The sequence below is a fragment of the Callorhinus ursinus genome, unplaced genomic scaffold (assembly GCF_003265705.2).
Source record: "Callorhinus ursinus isolate GAN/ISIS: 27379988/994484 unplaced genomic scaffold, GSC_fseal_2.0 scaffold63, whole genome shotgun sequence".
Lineage (NCBI taxonomy): Eukaryota > Metazoa > Chordata > Mammalia > Carnivora > Otariidae > Callorhinus > Callorhinus ursinus.
The window spans coordinates 6,586,553-6,608,925 of NW_027397125.1; the positions used below are offsets into that span (position 1 = coordinate 6,586,553).

General features: G+C 37.2%; 1 protein-coding gene across 1 annotated transcript in view; it reads right to left on the reverse strand.

Annotated features, from left to right (window-relative positions):
* Window positions 1–22,373, reverse strand: part of MALRD1 (MAM and LDL receptor class A domain containing 1) — a gene marked incomplete at its 5' end in the record, with an annotated part of 844,763 nt that overhangs the window by 329,436 nt on the left and 492,954 nt on the right. The window contains 2 exons of the mRNA XM_073885547.1: window positions 1,179–1,336; window positions 2,928–3,170. Coding sequence (XP_073741648.1) covers window positions 1,179–1,336; window positions 2,928–3,170 — 401 coding nt within the window. The remainder of the gene's footprint in view (window positions 1–1,178; window positions 1,337–2,927; window positions 3,171–22,373) is intronic.

A 22,373-nucleotide genomic window follows, 5' to 3' on the forward strand; every position in this document is an offset into this window, starting at 1 on the left:
CTTAACTTCACATTTCATGGTAAACGTTTGTTCCTCTGATGTAAGAGAGATTAAAGGTGAACATGAGAGAAGCAAATACTAACAGCAAAACCCACAAAGTGGTGCAAAATCCTTCAGGTGCGAACTCCTTCACTGTGTAACCAAGCATCCCGTTCAGTAGTGTGCGAGCAAAAGACTCTTGTGAGAACTTTCAGCATTACATTTAAGCTTCTCTATTTAAATATAAGCATAACTCACTGCAGTATTTGCTGCATGTATTTTATCAGGCAGGCATTTCTGATTATAGAAGAACACGAACTTATAAAGTTACCTCAGGTTTCGGATAAAACACAGACTATGTAGCCATGAGCTCTTCACACACTGGAGCCCTTTGGTATTCTAGTCAGATGTTCTCCAACGGCACCAGGGCACTCCAGCAAAGCTCATGTGTGATAAAACAGCAGTGGCCTCCAGAGTATGTTTTTAAAGTCAGCTTTCTCAGATTTCTCACTAGATTCTCGAAATGAACACACACACACACCACACACACTCATCTCCTTTTTGCTGCCGCTTTAACCTGCCAAAGAGCAGAGGTGTATGAACCAAATCTTATTAATATTAACATATACTTTGTTATTTTGTTCCCTGAACACTGTCACTTTGTTATACTCAATTAAAGCCCTGACAGAAACATCCAATTAATCCTCACTAAGAAAATGCATTATGGTGTCATAGTTAATAAGTAGTTCAATGTAATCACACCTTGATCATTCTTCTGAGTGGTTCAGTCCTTGGCACGGTGTCTAATATTAGCTCCCCTTGTGACTGCTCACACAGGAGTTAAAATGGATAGTTTCTCTCCCTTCAGATGTACAAACAATCTATTTTCTTTTACTGAAAAGGACAGGCAAGGAAATGCCAAGACAGCAAGAAGAAATTTGAGTCTTCAACTGAATGTTATCATAAAAAGAATCTCTGGGATTCAGTCATAACCACAGGGTATGATGTGGAGCTCAAAGCTCGCTCCCATGCCCCACTTATCAAACCCCACAGAGCATTTGAACCCCAAGTAGAAGCTCCCCACGATAAAAGGAAGCTTTCTCTGGCCAAGTTAGACTAATTGTGAAAACTCTCTTTGGCCGTGGGCTGCCCGTAGGAATCTTTGCTAAGTTTAGAGGGATCACAGACAAAGATCCTACCTTAATGAGGATCTGAATGGACCCCGTGGCTTTTGCAGATATGAAATACCAGAAGCTTAGGGTGCAGGCAGCGCTGGATTCTTGCCACACGGCACTCCTGAGGTGTGCTTCTTCGCCCTGAAGGCCCACTGGAGTAGCCTCCAGATACAAGAAGTGCCCTAGGAAGAAGGACAGCGTTCAGAAAGAACAGAAACAACAATGAGGGAATCATTTTAGCTTTTCCATCTTAGTTAGGGTTTTTAATTATATTTCATAGGATATGAGCTGTCAACGGCATTTCCATCTGAAACAGAAAGAAAATCAAATAGCCTTGCTTCTAGCTCACGGACAGAACAATTTCCAACTGTCTGTGCTTTGAGCAAAGTACTTCACAGTATGCAGATCAACTGATGTGACAGGATATTTATGGTGCTGAATCAACAAGATAGTTATAGAAATCATTTAATGGACTCCCTATACTTTCCAGTTCCTGTAAAACAATGCAAAGGTATTACCAATGAAAAATAAAGGAATTACAACGTACTTCCAAAAATGCAGTCATCTACTGAGTGCACAAATAAAATGCTGAGAATCTTAGTATGTAACATGGAAGATAATGAGTTTTATATTTATGTATCCAAATACTCAACACATTTTATCAACGCACAGCTGAGTGTTTGCATGGAGCTCAGACCTTCATTTCTCTGGTGTGGTCAGTTTGGCTTGGAGGGTTCTGTTGCATCATAGGCCTGAGGAGTTGCTACTCTTAGACACCTTCTTTCTATTCTGTGGCTTCCAGGGATTCAGGGTCCTTTCTTTATTCTGCTAACATCCTTTGTCCTTTGACCAATGAGTCTGAGACCAGACCTCATCTACTCACTGCAAAAACGAAGCATTCCCAACACGTCTGACATGTGTGACTTTACAGTTATCTGCACGTTATCCCCTTTAGCTTTCAAACCTGCTTTCCCTTCATACGTATCATCTCATTTCTCTAATCCCTGCTTGGTACACAGGGAAAACGGGGTTCTCTCCACATGCAGATGAGAAATTTGAGAATCTGAAAAGCTATATGACATGCTAACGATCCAATGAGTGGCAGAATTCAGGGTTATTAATTATAAACATGGGTCATTTAGGAAAGGTGCCCAAAGGCAATATACATTATCATCCATCTACAACTATCAGAACAATATTAAAATTTGGTTACTCCCTGCTATGTGTTGAATTATGCCCCTCCCCGAAGATGGTGAAGTCCTATTTCCAGTCCCTGTGAAAGTGACTTTATTTGGAAATAGGGCCTTTGTGGATGACCAAATTAAAATGAAATCATCAGAGTGGGCCCTCATCCACATGAAGACTGTGTGGTAATGAAAAGGGTAAATTTGGACACAGAGACAGATGTGCATAGAGGGAAGACAATGTAAAGACACAGGAGAACGCCATCTATAAGCCAAGTAATGTGTGAGACTACCAGAAGCTCGGAGAGAGGCACAGAATAGGTGATTCTCCCTCACAGCACTGAAAAGGAACCAGTTCAGCTGACACCTTGATTTCTCCCATCTACCTTCTAGAACTGTGAGATAATGTCTATTATAGTTTTACAATTCCAGTACTTTGTGATGGCAGCCCCAGGAGACAAATATACTCATCAGATATATTTGACTCACTTGCCACGGCCCCATGGTAGTCTCAACAGAGCTCTCCAGTTGCTGTCAAGGAAGACAATGAGATGCTCACTGTAAATATGAGGAAAGCCTCATAACCTACCATTTTTGTTTCCAACTGTGTGGTCTTCGGGAGGTCTTAGGCCCTGATGAGAGCCAACTCCCAAAGCCCAGTCAAAGTTTTCAGCCAGGGAGTTTTGCCAACCACACCAGCCTTTCTCAAAAGTACAGGAGGTACCACATTCATTTTCATCCGTATCATCTCCACAGTCATCTACAAAATTACAGCTTTGCTCTGGTTTATAACATTTGCCATTCTGACATTCCTGATAGCCAGGAGGGCAGCCTAGAAAACAGAAAATAAATGAAGATGAGGAAACACTACTAACACATCACTAAGCTTAAAAGCTAGTAAGAGTAGATTCACTTTAACATATAAAGAAACATGGTGTTCTCAGGAGTATGAGTTATCTGATCCCCATCCCTCCAGGGTTCTGGCCAATAGATCACTCACAAGGAATATTCAAAATGAAAAAAAAATCAAGTATCATTTTATTGATCTAGGAAAGTACCCCAAGACTCTTAAAATACAGCATTTCCCATAAGCTAAGTTCAAGAATATAAATTAAATCTGAAAGCCAGTGAGGCTTTCCATTTTTTATCCTGAAACAAAATCTTTAGGGTACTAAGGGCTTATGTACTATGGTGTATTTGGAAGTATATTCCACTACCACCCATGAATTTTAATATTTATCAGAAACCAAATATATATATATATATATATATATAATTTCCACAGAAGCAGGGGTATGAACATATAAGTAATATTCAACTTTCTAACAGATTTTTCTCCAAAATGCATTTATATCTGTCAATTGTTTAGAATTTTAGAAACAATTTCCCTACAAAGAAATGTAAACAATAAAGTTTTATTTTCCGCTGATTCCCACCCCCCGACCCCCAGAAAGCTTAAAATAAAGAGCAATGTTTTTGAAGACCTGAGTTTGAACTCTGGTATTATCCTTCTCGGGTATGAGATTTGGATCATCCTACCATTGATGAGTTTAGTTTATCTAAAAAGAGAGAAAAAAAAATAGTACAACCTACAGAAGTTAAGCTAATTAAAGAGACTATTGTTGATATCCCCAGGGCCTAGAACAGAGCCTGGCCATTCATAAATGATCAGAAAATATTACTCAAATACATGAATGAGTAAAATACAGTGCTCTGGAAATGACAAAGCAGTTCAATATGCATATTTACGGTATTATTATTATCCTGCTCCAATATTATAATAGGGTGTAACACCAGGGTAACAATATTTTAGTAGAAAAATTCATTCAAAGATCCACCTTAGGATATCCACTACCCAGTTGCTCTGTGACACTACAGTACCAGAAATATTCTCTTCCTTCCTGTCTTCCCCATCTGGTACGTACGGAAACTGATAATGCCTCCCTATTTTATGTCTATGTGGTAGCTTCCATGGCCTGGGGTTGTCTGGCAGCTGAGGACTAGTGTGGATTAGAGCTGGGAGTGATTCAGGGATTCACTAGAAGGTGTTCTGAGAGCTGAAAACTGCTGATAAAATCTCATAAAGAAGCTTTCATGTCCTAGATCAGTCCTACATTTTAGAAAATAGATGGCTAGGAGGGAGGAAGTGGGAGGAAATGGATGGGTTGCCCTGTAGAAACGACTGGGGAGAGGACTAGTGTTCTGAAAGCTTCTAGCCATTTTGCACGCTAAGCTGTTTCTGGACTGTTTGTTCAAAATTGCCTAATTAAACGCCCTTTACACTTGCAAAGCCTTTGAAAATAAGTTTCAACCATGCATTCTGCCTCTAACAAAACTTTCTTGTCTGGGTTAATTGCTAACATTTTCCTTTCTCGCAGCATGGGATTAAACTATTTTTATTTAGCTGCCCAGTTCAGTTTTAGCAGATTCGGGGTACCACAAAAGGCCTTTAATGTTTCAATCACAGAGCTTGACTCAGAATCATAACATTAAAGCATTTCTGAGCTACACAGAAATGAAGAGCACATACATTAACCTTCATTTAGAGATGAAAAATAAATGAGGATTATAGATGTTAAATGACTTGGTGATTTTTCAAGAGCAGAGATACAATTTGGACCTAGGTCTATTGTCTTCTGAACTATATATTTTTTTAAAGATTTTATTTATTTATTTATTTGAGAGAGAGAATGAGAGAGAGAGAGAGAGAGAGAGCATGAGAGGGAAGAGGGTCAGAGGAAGGAGCAGACTCCCCGCCGAGCAGGGAGCCCGTGTGGGACTCGATCCCGGGACTCCAGGATCATGACCTGAGCCGAAGGCAGTCACTCAACCAACTGAGCCACCCAGGTGCCCTGTCTTCTGAACTATTTTTTAAATCTATTGACTTGAAAAGAAGAGCAGTGATCCAGGTCAACTACCACAAGACCAGACCACCAATGAACTAAAATGGTAGTGTTGACTACCAGATGCATCATTTCTCATGGGGCTGTTGAGAACCTGCGAAATTACTAGATCATTTAATTTTACACAAGTTGGCACTTGTATTGATTCTGTCAATTCCAATTTGTTTGGGGAGTAAAAACAAAACTGGTTCTTAAGATGCTTTTCTCCAAAGAGCCTGAATCAAGCTAAAATTTAATTCTTTTAAAACAAACAAGAAAGTAATTTGAACATGTTTCTAAATGGAAACACATCACAGATAATATACTGGCATATATTATACAAATGACATAGCCAATATTTTAGAATAATCATAATTTTTAAATTTCTAAAACATAAATAGCTACATAATTTTAAAAACACAATTTAAATATTACATAAGATTATTTTGAACAGAAAGCCCTTCACACTAATAAAGACAGTTTCACCGCTATCATGTGTCCCACCCATAAAACACTTTTTTTTGGTAAATATCAAAGAAAATCATCAACTGATGTTATTTACCTATTTCCCAATTATTTTCCATGTCTGTTGTTTTGTCCAAAGAAATCAGCTACTAAGAGGGAGGGTGTATATCTTTAAGTGATTCTGATATTAAAGCTTTTATGGAATTATGTAACTTTGATTTTCAGTAAAAATATATTATTCAAATTAGGCAGAGACCTTCTTAGTGGGCAATTTATTTTTACAAAAAAGAACAAATTATGAAAGTAAAAAAACCTCCAATGTAAATAAATCTTAGAGACATCTGAAGCTTAACTTGCTGAAATGCAAACTCTTATTCTTTGCCTCCAAACTTTTCTGTGAACAGCCTTCCTCAACTGTGTTTATGGCAATTCTATAACTCCAGTTACTCGGAGGAAAAACAAATCTTGTCTATGTAGTAGCGTCTGACTCCACTTTTTGGTGTTTGAGTTGATTGCTGACAGTGCTTCCTTTGTGTCCCACATCTGGAAACCTAGTAAGCTAGCCCAGGTGCTCCCCTTAGTGGCAGGAGTTTTGAACCAAGCATGACCTTAGCTGTGCACAGATATTCTCACCCCAGTCCTACCCTCCAACCACCAGAAAACTCTAAATCAGTTTCCTTTCCTGCTCTCTAAAACTACTTTTGGACATGCCTTGGAGCTACTGTGATGTCCCAGAAGGCCTCATTATGTGAGTAATAGATATTTTCAACCCTTTTAGTGTATAATCGATACTGTCAGTCTTAACATCCAAACCAAATTTTGGCCCAAGGTGGGCCAATCCTCAGTTACAAGGTGGGCCTCCATTCAAAATTTTGTTTGGATGTTATATTTAAAAGCACATATATGTGTCTGTGTTTGTTTGTGTGTGTATAAAACTTTTTATTTCATAACATATACAATTTTTCACTGTTATTATTTTGATCTAAGTGACTATCATTTTGTGTGATTTTATTACATACTTTCCTTTCTGATCTCTGTGCCTTACCCTTGACCTTACGGTCCATTAAACAAAATAGAACCATGTGACATTTTAACATAATTGAATGTCACTCCTCTATCCCAAACTCTATTTAAATACTGTTCCCCATTAAAAGGGGCCAGGTCCCCTTGAGAAAAGAGTCTGGAGCTAAGAACAAAAAAATTCAAGATGAACCTAGATTTTTTTTTTTTTTGGTACCAGAAAATAATAAAGTGCTCAAAAAATTATAGCATTATGATGAAAGGCTCAAGGAGGCAGCTATTAGAGAAACTTACTGGCCAAATCAGAGACAATTTGATATCAAGGTAAGTAATAAGAAGACTTTTGCTCCCAGCATATACACAAGTAAGAAAGAGTAATAAAGTATGGAATTATCCGTCAGCAGTAAACAACTAGAAACTTGGACAAAGTATATACAACAAGTGTTTTAAACACTGAACATCAGGAAATATAAGCTCGGGACCCCTTAGAGATATGAAAAAAGCACACCCTACGATCACCCATAGATTTCTGCACTGGAGGCACTTTCTGGACTATAACTCCAATAGGGTCAGCCCAGCAAAAAATGGGTTATACATAGTTGAGGAAACAGTCTGGGACAGCTAGAATTTTCAATGCTGGGTGGTGCAGGAAAGGGTGCTATACAGAGAAGGAGATCGAGAGATATGCTTAAGTCTTTGTCTGAATTCTAGTTTTTACATTTGTAGGATAAAATCCAAAAAGAGAAACTGAGAACAATTTCTTAAGAGAAAAACAAGGAGCTATAGGCTGGAAAATTAGCAGAGGTCACAAAGGGCCACCTATCTTGAGTTTCTATCAGCCAGAATGTAGAGTCCTTGGTGAATACACAGGGCATTCAGTAGAAATTCCAGAAGGGTACACTTTAGTTGGGGCAAAATAACTCTAGAAGGAAGTAGACTCTAGACCATGGATTGGATTGGCAACCTATAATCTTAAGACCATATCTAGCCTATCACCTGTTTAAGTAAATAATGTTTTATTGGGACTTAGCCATGCCCACTTCTTTGCACATTATCTATGGTTACTTTCACACTAAAATGGTAGTTAAGTAGTTGCAATCAAGACCATATGGCCTGCAAAGCTGAACATAGTCACTCTCTGAACATATTCTTTTAACCTCAACTTGTTTTTATACTAGATTACTTTAAAAACTAAAGTTTCCTGAGTTAAAAAAAATACAGAGGAAAATTTGCAAAGAGGAAAGTGATAAAGAAATACAAACTTCCAGTTATAAAATAAATAAGTCACAGGAATAAAAAGTACAAAAAATAAAAAATCAGTAATATTGTAGTAACTTTATATGATGACAGATGGTAACGATAGTTATTATGATGAGCATTTTGTAATGTGTCTAATTGTTAAATCACTGTTGTCACCTGAAAATAATATAATATTATATGTTTAACTATACTTCAAAAATATTAATATCAAAGAAATTGCTGACTTCTATCCGTCTTTAAAAAAACTTAAACCTCAAAAGGATCAAACGGAACTGTTAGCAATTTAAGTGTCTCTAGAACAAAGTTCAGTGCTTTTTAAGGAAATATACCAAGTTTCAACACTTAGCAACACAAATTCACAATTCCAGCATCAAATTAAAAATTACTACTTTGGGCACCTGGATGGCTCAGTTGGTTAAGCAATTGCCTTCGGCTCAGGTCATGATCCTGGAGTCCCAGGATCGAGTCCCGCATCAGGCTCCGTGCTCAGCAGGGAGTCTGCTTCTCCCTCTGACCCTCCCCCCCTCATGTGCTCGCTCTCGCTCTCATTCTCTCTAATAAATAAATAAAATCTTTAAAAAATTTTTTAAAAAATTAAAAAAAATAAAAACTACTACTTTGTGGGCGCCTAGGTGGCTCAGTTGGTTCAGCGTCTGCCTTTGGTTCAGGTCATGATCCCAGGATCTTGGGATCGAGCCCCACATCAGGCTCAGTGGTGAGTTTCTTTCTCCCTCTCCCTCCCCCTCTGTGATCTCACTCTCTCTCAAATAAATAAATAAAATCTTAAAAAAAAATACTGGTATGTGAAGCAGGAAAATGTGATCAATAGCCAGGGGAAAATAGTCAATAAAAGCAAATACAGATACAAAAGAGATGATGGAATTATCAGACAAAGAAAGTAACACATAAATGTGCTATACGCATTGATCTTACAATAATACAAAATCTACAGAAAGCTCTTTGTAATAACAAATAAGTTTAGCAAGATTATATGTCATCAATACACAAAAATCAATTACATTTCTGTATGCTAGAAATAAATAACTAGAATCTAAAATTTTAAACAAGTCCTTTCAAAGAGCATTTCTAAACACAAAACTAGGGATAAATTTAACAAAATGATATCTGGCCTTTATACTGAGAACTACAAAATACTCATAGGAAAAGAGACCTTACATAAGTGGAGCTATATATCAGGCTATGGATCATAAATCTTAATACTGTTAAGAACTCAATTCTCTTCAAATTGTTCTATGATTCCAATATAATTCCAGTCAAAATTTCAGTAGGATTTTTGTAAAAATTAACAAAGTGAATCTAAAATGTATATGAAAATGCAAAGCACCTAGATAAGCAAAAACTGAGTCAGATATACAACATCTGATTTCAAAAAACTGTATAAAGCTATAATAATAAACACTGTGTGGCACTGACTTACATATAGACAGAGTGATCAGTGGATCCGGATATATCATTCAGAAATTGATTCAAAAACATACAATCAATGGGTTTTCAAGAAAAGATAACAAATTACTATACAGCATTTTCACCAAAACTGAATGAACTGAAATTAAATATAAGGGGAAACCAACAAATACCAGCTGGGGGATACTCTACAAAATGAAAGGCCTATACTTTTCAAAGATATCAATGTCAAGACAAAGGCTGAGTAATTCCTGTACATTAAAGAAATATAAAGATACTTAAACACTAAATGCAGAGTATGATCCTTGATTAGAACCTGAACCAGACAAAAAACAAAAATTACATAAAAGGACATTTTGGGGACAATTGATAAACTATGAATGAGGCCTATAAATTGAATAATAATACTGCATCAGTGTTAAGTGATTATACATGTAAGTGAACATCCTCTATTTTAGGAAACAGACAATGCATGATTTAGAGATAAAAGGGTGAGACAGTATCTGCAACTTGCTCTGAAATGACTTGAAAGTAAGATTTATATAAAACAAAGGGGTAAACTGATAATAATCTGCAAATCTGGATGAAGTATAAATTCTGTAGTGTTATTGCAATATTTCTGTGAATTGGAAACTATCACAAATTTTTTAAAAATATACAATTTTAAAAGTTAAAAAAATCCTCCAATGGCATCCCCTCTCAGAATTAAAAGCCAACATCCTTAAAATGGCCCACAGGTACTTTACAATCTTGACCCCATTTTCTCTAACTATTGCCCTCTAGTCAGAGACTACTGGGCACACTGTAGTTGGATAAAGTTGAGTTTATTACTTGTTGCAGTGATGGAGAACAAATACTGTGGGGAACCATGGGATAGTTCAGTGAGAAGGTAGGGGAAATGACTTAATAGGATTAGGGCTTTGGGTAGGTTGTTTTGGGGAGGGTCAAAGAAAGTGGAATTTTGAACCAGATTGGGTGCTATCAGGAAGCAGAGATAATTATGTGACTGGCTATCTTAATGATTCTTACCTAACAAAGGGAAGACTAGACTAGGCGAAAGTTATAATAGGTTAGAAGCACTCCTATAAGTCAAGATATGGGGATGTTTGGTTATTTTTTTGGCCAAGACAATGGTCGTGTTTTGTCTGCGTTCACTCATGCTTACAAAGTGATCTTGTTTTTATTTTGATCCATGGTTCCAGAGTGGCTTTGTCTGATGTTGACACTCTGTGAAATTGTTTATGTTCAACAGGAGAACCACCAGCTCATAGCAATACCAAGGCCTAAATGATACAGTACCAGGCCAGGTCCCAGATGCCAAGGGCTACTTTTCTTTTTCTCACTTTGCAATTCTATATATGTGGCAAGAGAGTTCAGTGGAGCAGCCAACCCTTCTAAGGGATATAAGGATAGAAAATAAAACCCTTATGGTTCTTCTTGGCTTTTTGCAGTAGGTAAAAAACAAACAAACAAAAAATGGTAGGCCAGTTGCTTTGGGAGATCCTGAAACATTTGAAAGTCCTTCATATTTGTTATTTTTTAAGCCTCTTGATCTTTCCCCTTAGTAATTTGCAGCAAAGACTTGAAAATGTGAAGATCCTGTGTTATCTACTTTACTGTTAGCACAAAAAGAGGTAACATGTAGAAAGAACTCCCATAAAATAGAAGACAGTAGCCTTAAGGAATGGACAAAGAAAACAGGTAGAGGAATTGGGATTTGTGTTAAGAAAACAAGGAAACATGGAAGGGAGTCTAGGTAGAACAGAAGCTCTTAAGCTTTGAGGAGGAAGGACCACCACAGTTCCAAGTGGCTTAATACTGCAGTGTGGCCGAGCCTCTTGTTCAAAAACCAGCACTTTCTGTACTTACAGGCTTCTTGGGCCCTGGGCTCAGCCCTCGACTGAGAACAAAGTGCAGATTGGCTCAAATACTGCTCCAGTAGCTTCCATCTTCTTCATTCCAAATAGTTGCAATTCAAATGTTCAAAGAACACTTCCTACAGCCTTGATGAGCATGACCAAAATTTATACTAGATTGCCACTCATGTTCATTCAAAAAGATATTTCCAGAAAGAATGGTTTATTCCTCACTTTTTTAAATTACCCAGTTTTAATACTTAACCGTTAAGAAATGCTATGCTAACATTGCATGCTAACATTCAACTAGTTCTAATCTTGTGCAGGAAAAGCACTCAAACAAGAAATCCAAAAGTACTTTTTAAAAATGAATATTCCAGGCGCCTGGGTGGCTCAGTTGGTTAAGCAACTGCCTTTGGCTCGGGTCATGATCTTGCAGTCCCGGGATCGTGTCCCGCATTGGGCTCTCTGCTCAGCGGGGAGTCTGCTTCTCCCTCTGCTCCTCCTCCCTCTCATGCTGTCTCTCATTCTCTCTGTCTCAAATAAATAAAATCTTAAAAAAAATAAAAAATAAAAAAACGAATATTCCTTCATGATTCTGACTTGGAGGAAATTGCGGACATCTTGGTGGTGAACAATTTGTATACCTTGAGTTTCTAGTGCATCATATTTAAAAAGGTAAGGTAATGAGCTTGATCATTTAAAATCATCATTTTCTGAAGTTTCAAATTCAACTATCACGGATAACATGAAGACAGTCCAGTGAATTATTTCTGCTGTCAGAAAATGTAAAATATAATAATATTTTATTGTTTTTCAGTGTACTTGATAGAGGCTTTGAGTATTTAAGGAGAATTAGCTCTAAGACATCACAAATAAAGCCACTACCATGAGACAGAGAGCTACAGCTAGAAGTTTGATCTAGGGATAAATCTCAAGATCAAAATCACTTCAGGAAAACTGTATTTTGTACTTTCATGCAGTCAAATTTGTCAATCTTTCCTTTTATGGCTTTTGACAATCCAATATTAAATAAAATTCTCCCATATTTTTTCTAGTACTGTATGATGGCTGTACAATTTCATTTTTTTCTTTTTAAAATATTTAAATATTTTAAACCTTTGAAATTTACTTTGGCATATAGAATAAAAGATAATATTTTTCAAGTGGAAAGAGGAATACATACACATGCACAACAAAACACACATGCTGGGGTGTGTGTTTGTGTGTGTTTTAAGATTTGTTTATTCATTTTGGAGGGAGAGAGAGAGAGAGCATGAGCCACTGGGGAAGAGGGAGAGGAAGAGAAAAACGCAAGCATATTTTGCAGTGAGCACGAATACCATTGCAGGGCTCAAGCCCAAGACCCTGAGATCATGACCCGAGCTGAAACCGAGTCAGATGCTTAACAGCCTGTTGCCATCCAGGCGCCCCCATGCTGGTGTATTTAATGAATGTCTCCGGAAAGATACATAAGAAATTAGCAGTTCCTCTGGAAATAGAACATAAAGACAGGAGTCAGAGGAAAATATTTTCTTAATCTAGCCCATTTTTGATACTATGTGTATTTAAAGAAATTTTTGTTTTATTTAAAAATAACATGCCAGGGCGTCTATCTAGGATAAAGAAAGGATTCAAGTAGTACAGTTATAGTTGGGGAATCCAAAACAGGCTAAAGCTCCTCTGATGAGTATTAGCCTGGACTGAGGGACAAGTATGTTGACAATTTTCTGGAAACCATGGTTTATGGTAAATGGAAGACTACACTCCAGATAGCTGAGGAGGAAATGCTGAAATTAAGAAAGAACCAAATTACAGTTTAGAAAAGTAAATATAAGGAATGAAATGCTCTATGAAATATCTAAGATCTAGACTACATTTATAGTGGAGTACAAACTATATAAGATAGCACAAATAGTGAAGACAGGTAGTGGTAAAAGAATTCAGAAGAAATCCGGCAGTCATCCTTGATCCCTGCTTCTCCTTCGTTTCCCATATTCAACCAACCACTAACACTGTCCCATTTTACTTTCTAAATATTTCTTGAATCACCCACTTCGCAAGGGACATTCATGTCTCTCCTTGACTAATGAAACAGCTTCCTAACTGATGACTCTGCATCCACGTTAGTCTACTGAAATTCATATTGTACACTGTAAACAGAGTAATGTTTTCGAAATGCAAACTGGATCACTATGCTGCTTGTACACCATTAAATGGCTTCATATCAGAGTTAAGGTAAATACCAAATTTGTTAATGGACTAATGGACATAGATTCAACTCTAATCACCTTTCCAGCCTCATCTCATGGTCCCCCTCAACTCCCCACCACAAAAACCTACTAGTCTTCTTGCAGCCCCTCCAACCACAGATACTTTACATATGCTGGGCCACCTGACTCTAGAAATCTCTCTTCAAAAACCTTGCACATTTTAGCTCAATATCCACTTTCTGCGAAAAAAGTCTTGATTGGTCAAGACCATCCATTACAGCCTCTTGCCATACGAGGCAGCTCTTCTTCACAGAACGTTAATAACATTCATTGTACTTGTCTACGTGGTTATGTCATAATGACCCTTTCCACTGCTAGTCTATAGCGCCCATGGCAGACAGAAACTACCATGTACTCAGAAAACACTCACTGTGCATTTTTCTGGGTGAACAAAGGAATGAACAAATGAATGAATGAACTGAAGAGAGCAAGGAGGAGGGCACATAGCCATGAGCAAGTGAGAGCCTTCCAGGATATGACTTACTGGAAGATGAGTTGGCATTTTGGTTTTTAGACAAAAATGACAGGATAGAGCTATGTTTGGATTGCTGAACTATGAGACGCCAAGACTGAGGATATTAGAGAAAGAGATTCAGTCACCTCTGACCTATTTACTGTGATGAAAATGACAAACATTCCTGAATTTCTTTCTTCTTTTTTGATAGTAACAGCAGCTATTCAATTTGTTCATTTCTGACACTTTCAGCCAAGATTTCCCTATTATGTCTACAGACAGAATTCTACAGTCACAATTCTAATTTAATGCTACCTTTGCATAATTTGATCTATAACAAAGCAATTTCCATTTGTAAACCTTGCCAACCTGGTGAAAACAAATTCTATGTAATGAAACTAAGACAATTATCTAATTTAAAGGAGAAAATAAAAGAAAACAAGTCATCTAAGCTAAATTCTATTAATAGGAAGCAAAACAAACCCAAAGTATTTGTATGCCTAAACACCACTCCAGTTATGCTTCAAATTAACTGGGATAAATTAGGTTTGAATTTGTTTCAATATACATATTTTTTACTTTGTATACATCATTCATAATGAATGGAGTAGAAAAGTCTTTTGAAACAGAATTAGCATATGGGCTGTCTTTCCTTAAAACATGTATCATCAAACTAGGGTAAAATTGTTCTCTGGTATTTGTGTGTATGTGTGCATATGCTAGCATGTGTGCATGTCCGTATACACACATATTACATGTGGGTGTTGCATAATTCACGTTACATATAAATGTGTATATTCGTGCATGCATGTGTGAGACTATTACATATACGAATTTGCATATGTATAAAAGGTGTAGTTAAAAATGACTGCAGAGCAATGTATAAATGGATGATAAAATTAGTCATGATGGTAACTACTAGTTACTCATCACCTCCTACATGCTGCGCTCTATGCTGGGTACTTGATAAATATTATCTCTAGTCCTCATAACAACATTATAAGAAATGTTAGTTACCTCTATTTTCTTTCTTTTTTAAGTTTTTAATTTAAATTCCACTTAGTTAACATATAGTGTAATATTAGTTTCAGGAGTAGAATTCAGTGATTCATCAGTTGCGTTTAACATAGGGCTCACCAGGACAAGTGCCCTCCTTAATGCCCATCACCCATTTAGTGCATCGCCCCCTCCACACCTCTGGTAAGCAGCAGTTTGTCCTCTACAGTGAAGAGTCTGTTTCTTGGTTTGTGTGTCTCTCTCTCTTTCCCCCCCTTGCTTGTTTCTTAAATTCCACATATGAGTGATATCATATTGTATTTGTCTTTCTCTGATGTATTTTACTCAGCAAAAAACTCTCCAGCTTCACGCATGTCATTGCAAATGTAAGATTTCATTATTTCTGACAGCTGAGTAATGTTCCATTGTACATATATACCACTTCTTTATCTATTTCTCAGTTGATGGAAACTTGGGCTGTTTCTACAATTTTAATTATCTCTATTTTCAAACGTAGCAATTAATAATAAGAAAGAGTGCAATTTCCAAAGTTATTACATCTAGTATGTATCTGATTTCAAGTTTCCTAACATTGGCGTAAAGAACCTAAATAAAGTGAAGCATAACACCATGTGAGGTAGGCCAAGGGAATCACAAGTTCAAGGCCTTCTGGTGGGAAAGATCTTGGAGTTATGGAGGGTCATCATGAAGCCCATGTGGCTAGATCCTAAAGAGCATGATTCTAAGTTAAGGGAGGAGAGACGGGGGGACCAGTAGGCAGTCTCCATGGCCATTGTGAAGACTTTGGCTTTACTCTGAGATAGGGAGCTACTGGCAGTTTTTGCCTAGAATCATCTTTGGCTAGTAAATGGGAAGTGGACAATAGAGAGTAGTATGAAAGCATAAAAGGAGACCAACTAGGAGCTGATTACAGTAACCCAGTTAGGCAATGAAGTAGGTTCACATTAGCAGTATTAAGAGTATTATATAGGCAGTGCCTGGAACATAGTGGGTACTTAACCAATATGAGCTATCATTATTATCATTAGAGTGACTGCAGGTGGATAGTAAAAAGGGAATGAAATTTGAAAATGTTTTTAAGATAGAGGCCATAGAAATTTCTGACAGACTGAAGGTGGATAATCAGAGTGGGAGAAGTCAAGAATTGCTTTGAAGTTTGGCATTAAAAAACTGGGTGAATGATGTAAACTTTTACTGAAGTGGGAGTTGGGGGGCTGCGGAGAAGTTTGAGGCAAAATAAAGCTCTATTCTATTATTATTTGTAAAAAAAGAAATTAGAATAATGCTGGTAAATAACATAAATACCTTATTTTTATAGAATATTAAGATATATTATTTTATATTATCCTCATCTCATTCCCCAGGGAGATGTAGAGACCAGGATCCTTTTGTATAGATGAGAAAATCGAGTTGGCAGGAAATGTAAATGGCTTCGAAGTCTATAAATCAGCCAAGATGTATCATCACAGCTAATCACATCTTAGAAAATATTGACTCTACTGCCATATTCAACTGTTATCTCTGGAGAATGATAATGCTGCATTTTCCCTGAAATTTGCTGAAGAGTAACCATAGCTAGCTAGCTAGCCAGCCAGCCACCCAGCCAGCCAGCCAGCCAGCCAGCCAGCCATCATTCCATCCATCCATCCATCCATCCATCCATCCATCTAATGTATTTATAAAGAGAAAGGGGAATAGTCATAAATTACAAAGAATAGGTTGAGAAATGAATTGAAGGGTGAAGGAATTGAAGCAATTAAGGTAATCAAAGGTAACTTCCTTTGAAGTTTTTAAAAAATATAACACTTTTGTAAATAACAACCAATGTAAAAAAAAAAAAGCACTCTATTGTTTTAGGTTCTTTTTTTTTTTTTTAGATTTTCTGTTGCATAATCAAGAGGCCAGATAATTTTGATGAAGATGTGCAAATGCCAGATAGTTTTAGCACCACAAATTTCACCTTTGATGAGAGAAGGCTAATCACAGGAAGCAAAATAGTTAACTAATCATAGCACCAAAAATCGCCACATTGAGGTCAATTCACAGAACTTCAGTGATTCAAAGTCTGGTCTTAATCAGTTCTTTTGGGGCGCCTGGGTGGCTCAGTCAGTTAAGCAGCTGCCTTCGGCTCAGGTCATGATCCCAGGGTCCTGGGATCGAGCCCCACATCAGGCTCCCTGCTGGGGGGGGGAGCCCGCTTCTCCCTCTCCCTCTGCCTGCCTGCCACTCCCCCTGCTTGTGTTCTCTCTCTCACTATCTCTCTCTCTGTCAAATAAATAAATAAGTCTTTTAAAAAAATCTCTTAATCAGTTCTTTTAACCTTTCTGTATAAAACTGTTTCCATTACTATAACAGTAATTACAACTGACATCACTTACAAGGCTGTTTTGAAATATAAATAAATAATTATAAGATATTTGGGGGAAAAAACCAGATCACAACCTAAACAACTATATCAAAACAAATTTAGGTGAACATACGCTTTGGTTAAAAAAATGAAAACATTCATTAGTAGTCATCATTTTCATTACCATAGCTAAAATTAATTGAATGCCAACCAATACCAGATATATATGTTACTTCTAATTCTCACAACATTGAAAAATAAATATTATCTTGATTTTACACCAAAATTCATTAATTTGTGAACATTTATATTATTGGCATGTAGCAGAGCTAGGATTTAGACCCAAAAGAAACTAACACTGAAATTGTGTTCTTTGTCATTATAGTCCATTGTCTAAAATCCTAGGCCAAAGAGAAAAACTAAGAAATGACAAGAAGCAAATGGTTACATCTCTGTCCTAATTGAGTTTAAAAATAACACCCATGTATGCAGTTATAGTAAAGATTCACTAATCACAGAGTTCAATGTATGGTGAGAGAACTGAATGACATTGTGAATGCCATGAAAGATCTGTGACACCAGGGGACACGGGGTGACTGGGGTCACAGCAACTGGATACTAAGGAACCAGATACTAAGCTGTCTTAAAAAGAAGAGTAGAATTCATGGAAGAAATCGAGAGAATAGAAAATGCCTTTCCAACATTTGAAAAGAGACATGATTAAAAAAACAGGCATGAGTCACAGCATGCTTGTGGATAAGAATCAGATCAATCTTACTTGAGATGAAAATGAATATTTTTATAGCACTTGATAATTTACAAACACTTTCATATGTGTGGGCATGTGCAGAAATAAACATACATGGACCTGCATGTACATACACATGTATGATCATATTTGTTCTGCATCAAATTGTAAGAGCAATCATGGAGAGAATAAACCAGTCACTACTGGAGACGGAACTCAATCTATGTCCTTTCACTCCAAAATTCATGCACGGAATTAGTGGAGATAGAATCATGAGGGATTTTCAGCTGTCTGCTTCATGGTAAAAGCATTCCCTCATCCCTATTTCTACTGGGATTTACTCTTAATTCCTGAGTGCATTACTATGAGCCATTCACAAGCCAGACCCAGTTCATTCTTCATTCACACCAGATATCGTCTATTCCTCTAAACACATATGGACTTCTATGTACCTGAGTCCTTGACCATGTTCTTCTTAGTTTGGGGTATCTCTAGCTCTATTAAAAGGCTACTACTCCATTAGATCCAACTAATAGAACTTTACCAGATACCTTATTCTTTAGGGAAAAAAAAAAAAAACTGAGAAAGGTAGTCTGAATAATGTCCCTGCTCAAATCTCTGCAAACATATTGCTTCACATGACAGGCGTGGGGGTAGAGATGTGATTTTGGCAGTTTGATTAAAGATAAGGACCTTGAAATGGGAATATTACCCTGAATTCTCCTAGTAAACCTAATCTATTCTCATAAATCCTAAAAACTCCAAGAGCAAGGCTAGAACAAAGTATGAAAACTGAAAGAGGGGCAGAAAAGATTCAAATTGTGAGAAGGAGTTGGTCCACCATTACTTGCTTTGAAAATGGAGCAAGAGAGCCACTAGCCAAAGAAGAGTGGCCTCAGAAAGCTGGATACAACCCCTAGCAAGGAAATGGGGAGCTGAGCCCTACAACCATGAGGAACTGAATTCTGCCAACAGCCTGAATGAGCAAAGAAATAGAGTCTTTCCTAGAGCCTCTAGAAAGGAATGAATGTATCCTTTAGATGGTGTGATTTTCGCTCAGTGAGACCCAAGTCCCACTTCTGACCTACAGAGCTGTGAGATAATAAATTTGTGTTCTTTAAAGCCACTAAATTTTTTGGTATTTCATCATGGCAACCGCATAAAACTAATACAGTGGGGCATACATGTTGTAACTAGGCAAATCTGAGTGTGAAATCCACTTCTCTTTACGTGATTTGGTAAGTCATGCTTTCATTAAATTATATCATTTGTAAAAGGAAGATAATCTTCCACAAAAAAATGCATCTTAACTTCCAAACAGTGTCCTGGTACACCATACATCTATCAACAAATAATGGCTCTCATTATTACTATTACTAATATAATGGCTACTGGTATTACTATTTTTAATTATTATTTATTTCTTTTGGGGGGATCTTCATAACACTTATATTTATCACAGTACTACGGCACATAGAACAATTTAAAAAAATAACTGTTCATTTACAAGGATGTCTCTCCTATTAAACTGTAAGCTTCTTACAAAAAAAAGAAGATGACTATGACTTTCATCTTTGCATCATTAGAGCCTCAGTTATAATTTTATATATAGTATCCATTCAATAAATGTATGTTGAATTGAAACAAAGTGGCATACCCATCTGAGGAGTTTAAATTTTATCTTTCAGCATCGGAAAAATTCAGAAATCGGAAATATTAAGCAGGGGGGTGATGTGGTCAGAATATTGTTCTGGAAAATTTAATCTAGAAAATTTAAACTGAAAAATGAATTGAAATTGGGAATGACTAGAGGCAGGAAGACTACTTAGGTCTCAATTAGTTTCTTTCATTTGAGATTTGACACATTAGAAAACTGGCAGAGATTGAAGTCACTTACTTAAAGCTATATTTTTAACTCTGAGGAGACAAAGAACTAAAACTCATTAAAAAGATCAAGTCCAATATTTGTTCCACTGTGCAGCATTGCTACTTGTGGTTTAGAGTCTGGTGGTGAAGTTAATGCAGAAACCTAAAACGCAATATCACCTGCTAGCCAGTATATCCACTTTCTAAAGTATAATGGAAAAATAACTAGGGACAGCCTCCCCTGGTCCAGCTTAATTTCCAAGAAAGCCTTGATTCAGAGGGTTGAAGCTAGACATATAAGCATGCGAAGCTATTCTTGTGATTCTATGCCAATAGTAATTGTTACATTAGGTCTCATAAGACTCAATAATATTAAGTATCATGAAGAACCAAGTATGAGAATAATTACTGGAGGCAGTAGCTATGGATAGGGATCATTCAACCTAAGAGAATTCTTTGAATCAAAGAGACACACCTCTCAGGAGCCAACACCAATCCACTCTCTCAGTGCATCTGATTGGGACAAACAGACCATGGGGCTCTGCACCAAGACATAGCAAGAATTCACCACTCACTATCTACACCCCAGTGTAGATAGTCAATGAATGAGTCATCTAAATATCCTAATTACCATAAGGTGAACTGTTGAGTGGCCTTATGATTATTTTTTCAAAACAACTAACCAGGATGTTAGTTGTTCAAATAAACTGGACTATATGCTTCAAATGCACTAAAGCAAGATATAAAATAAAAATACCTTCTTAAAAAATGAAGATTTAATTTAAATTCGGTTATAATAAATGATACATTCTTTTAAGACATGTATCTTGAACAAGGGGATAATTCTTATATGACCTGGCATGGAGACATGTGATATGCAAGATCTGATTGCTGCCTTCTGTGAGCTTAAAATCTTCCTAGTAAAATAAGACATTCATATGTGAAACATACACAATAAAGACTGGTTTGCAATTCTCTAACACCATACACAAAGGTAAACTCAAAATGGATGAAAGACCTCAATGTGAGACAGGAATCCATCAAAATTCTAGAGGAGAACATAGGCAGTAACCTCTTTGACATCGGCCACAGCAACTTCTTTTAAGATACACCTCCAAAAGCTAGTAAAACAAAAGCAAAAATGAACTTTTGGGACTTCATCAAGATAAAAAACTTCTGCACAGCAAAGGAAATAGTCAACAAAACAAAGAGGCAACCCCCAGAATGGGAGAAGATATTTGCAAATGACACTACAGATAAAGGGCTGGTATCCAAGATCTATAAAGAACTTGTCAAACTCAACACCCAAAAAAACAAATAATCAAGTCAAAAAATGGGCAGAAGACATGAAAAGACACTTCTCTGAAGAAGACATACAAATGGCTAACAGACACATGAAAAAATGTTCATCATCATTAGCCATCAGAGAAACTCAAATCAAAACCACATTGAGATACCATCTTACACCAGTCAGAATGGCAAAAATGAACAGGGAAAGAAACAACAAATGTTGGAGAGGTTGTGGAGAAAGGGGAACCCTCTTACACTGTTGGTGGGAATGCAAGTTGGTACAGCCACTTTGGAAAATAGTGTGGAGGTTCCTCAAAAATTTAAAAATAGAGCTACCCTATGACACAGTAATTGCACTCCTGGGTATTTACCCCAAAGACACAGATGTAGTGAAAAGAAGGGCCATATGCACCCCAATGTTCATAGCAGCAATGTCTGCAATAGCCAAACTGTGGAAAGAGCCGAGATGCCCTTCAACAGATGAATGGATAAAGAAGATGTGGTCCATATATACAATGGAATATTACTCAGCCATCAGAAAGGATGAATACCCAACTTTTACATCAACATAGATGGGACTGGAGGAAATCATGCTAAGTGAAATAAATCAAGCAGAGAAAGTCAATTATCATATGGTTTCACTTATTTGTAATAGCATGGAGGACATTAGGAGAAGGAAGGGAAAAATGAAGGGGGGGGAATCGGAGGGAAAGATGAACCACGAGAGACTATGGACTCTGAGAAACAAACAGGGTTATGGGGGAGGGGGGACGATTGGTTAGCCCGGTGAAGGGTATTAAGGAGGGCATGTACTGCATTGAGCACTGGGTGTTATACGAAAACAATGGATCGTGGATCACCACATCAAAAACTAATGATGAATTGTATGGTGACTAACATAATAAAATTAAAAAAAAAAAAAAAAGACTGGTTTGCAGACTACTGGTCCAAGGCCAGAGTAATAGTCTTTCAGAGTACTTACTGGGGCTGGATGACTGCTGCCACCCAGTGGACACCAGCAGCTTTCAGTGTGCCCAAGCCATCAATAAACCGAGTCCAAGCATCCTCAAGAAATTCCTGGAAGCAGGCACTCAAGGTCGTCAAAGCCTTCTGTTATTGGTCAAGGGGGAGG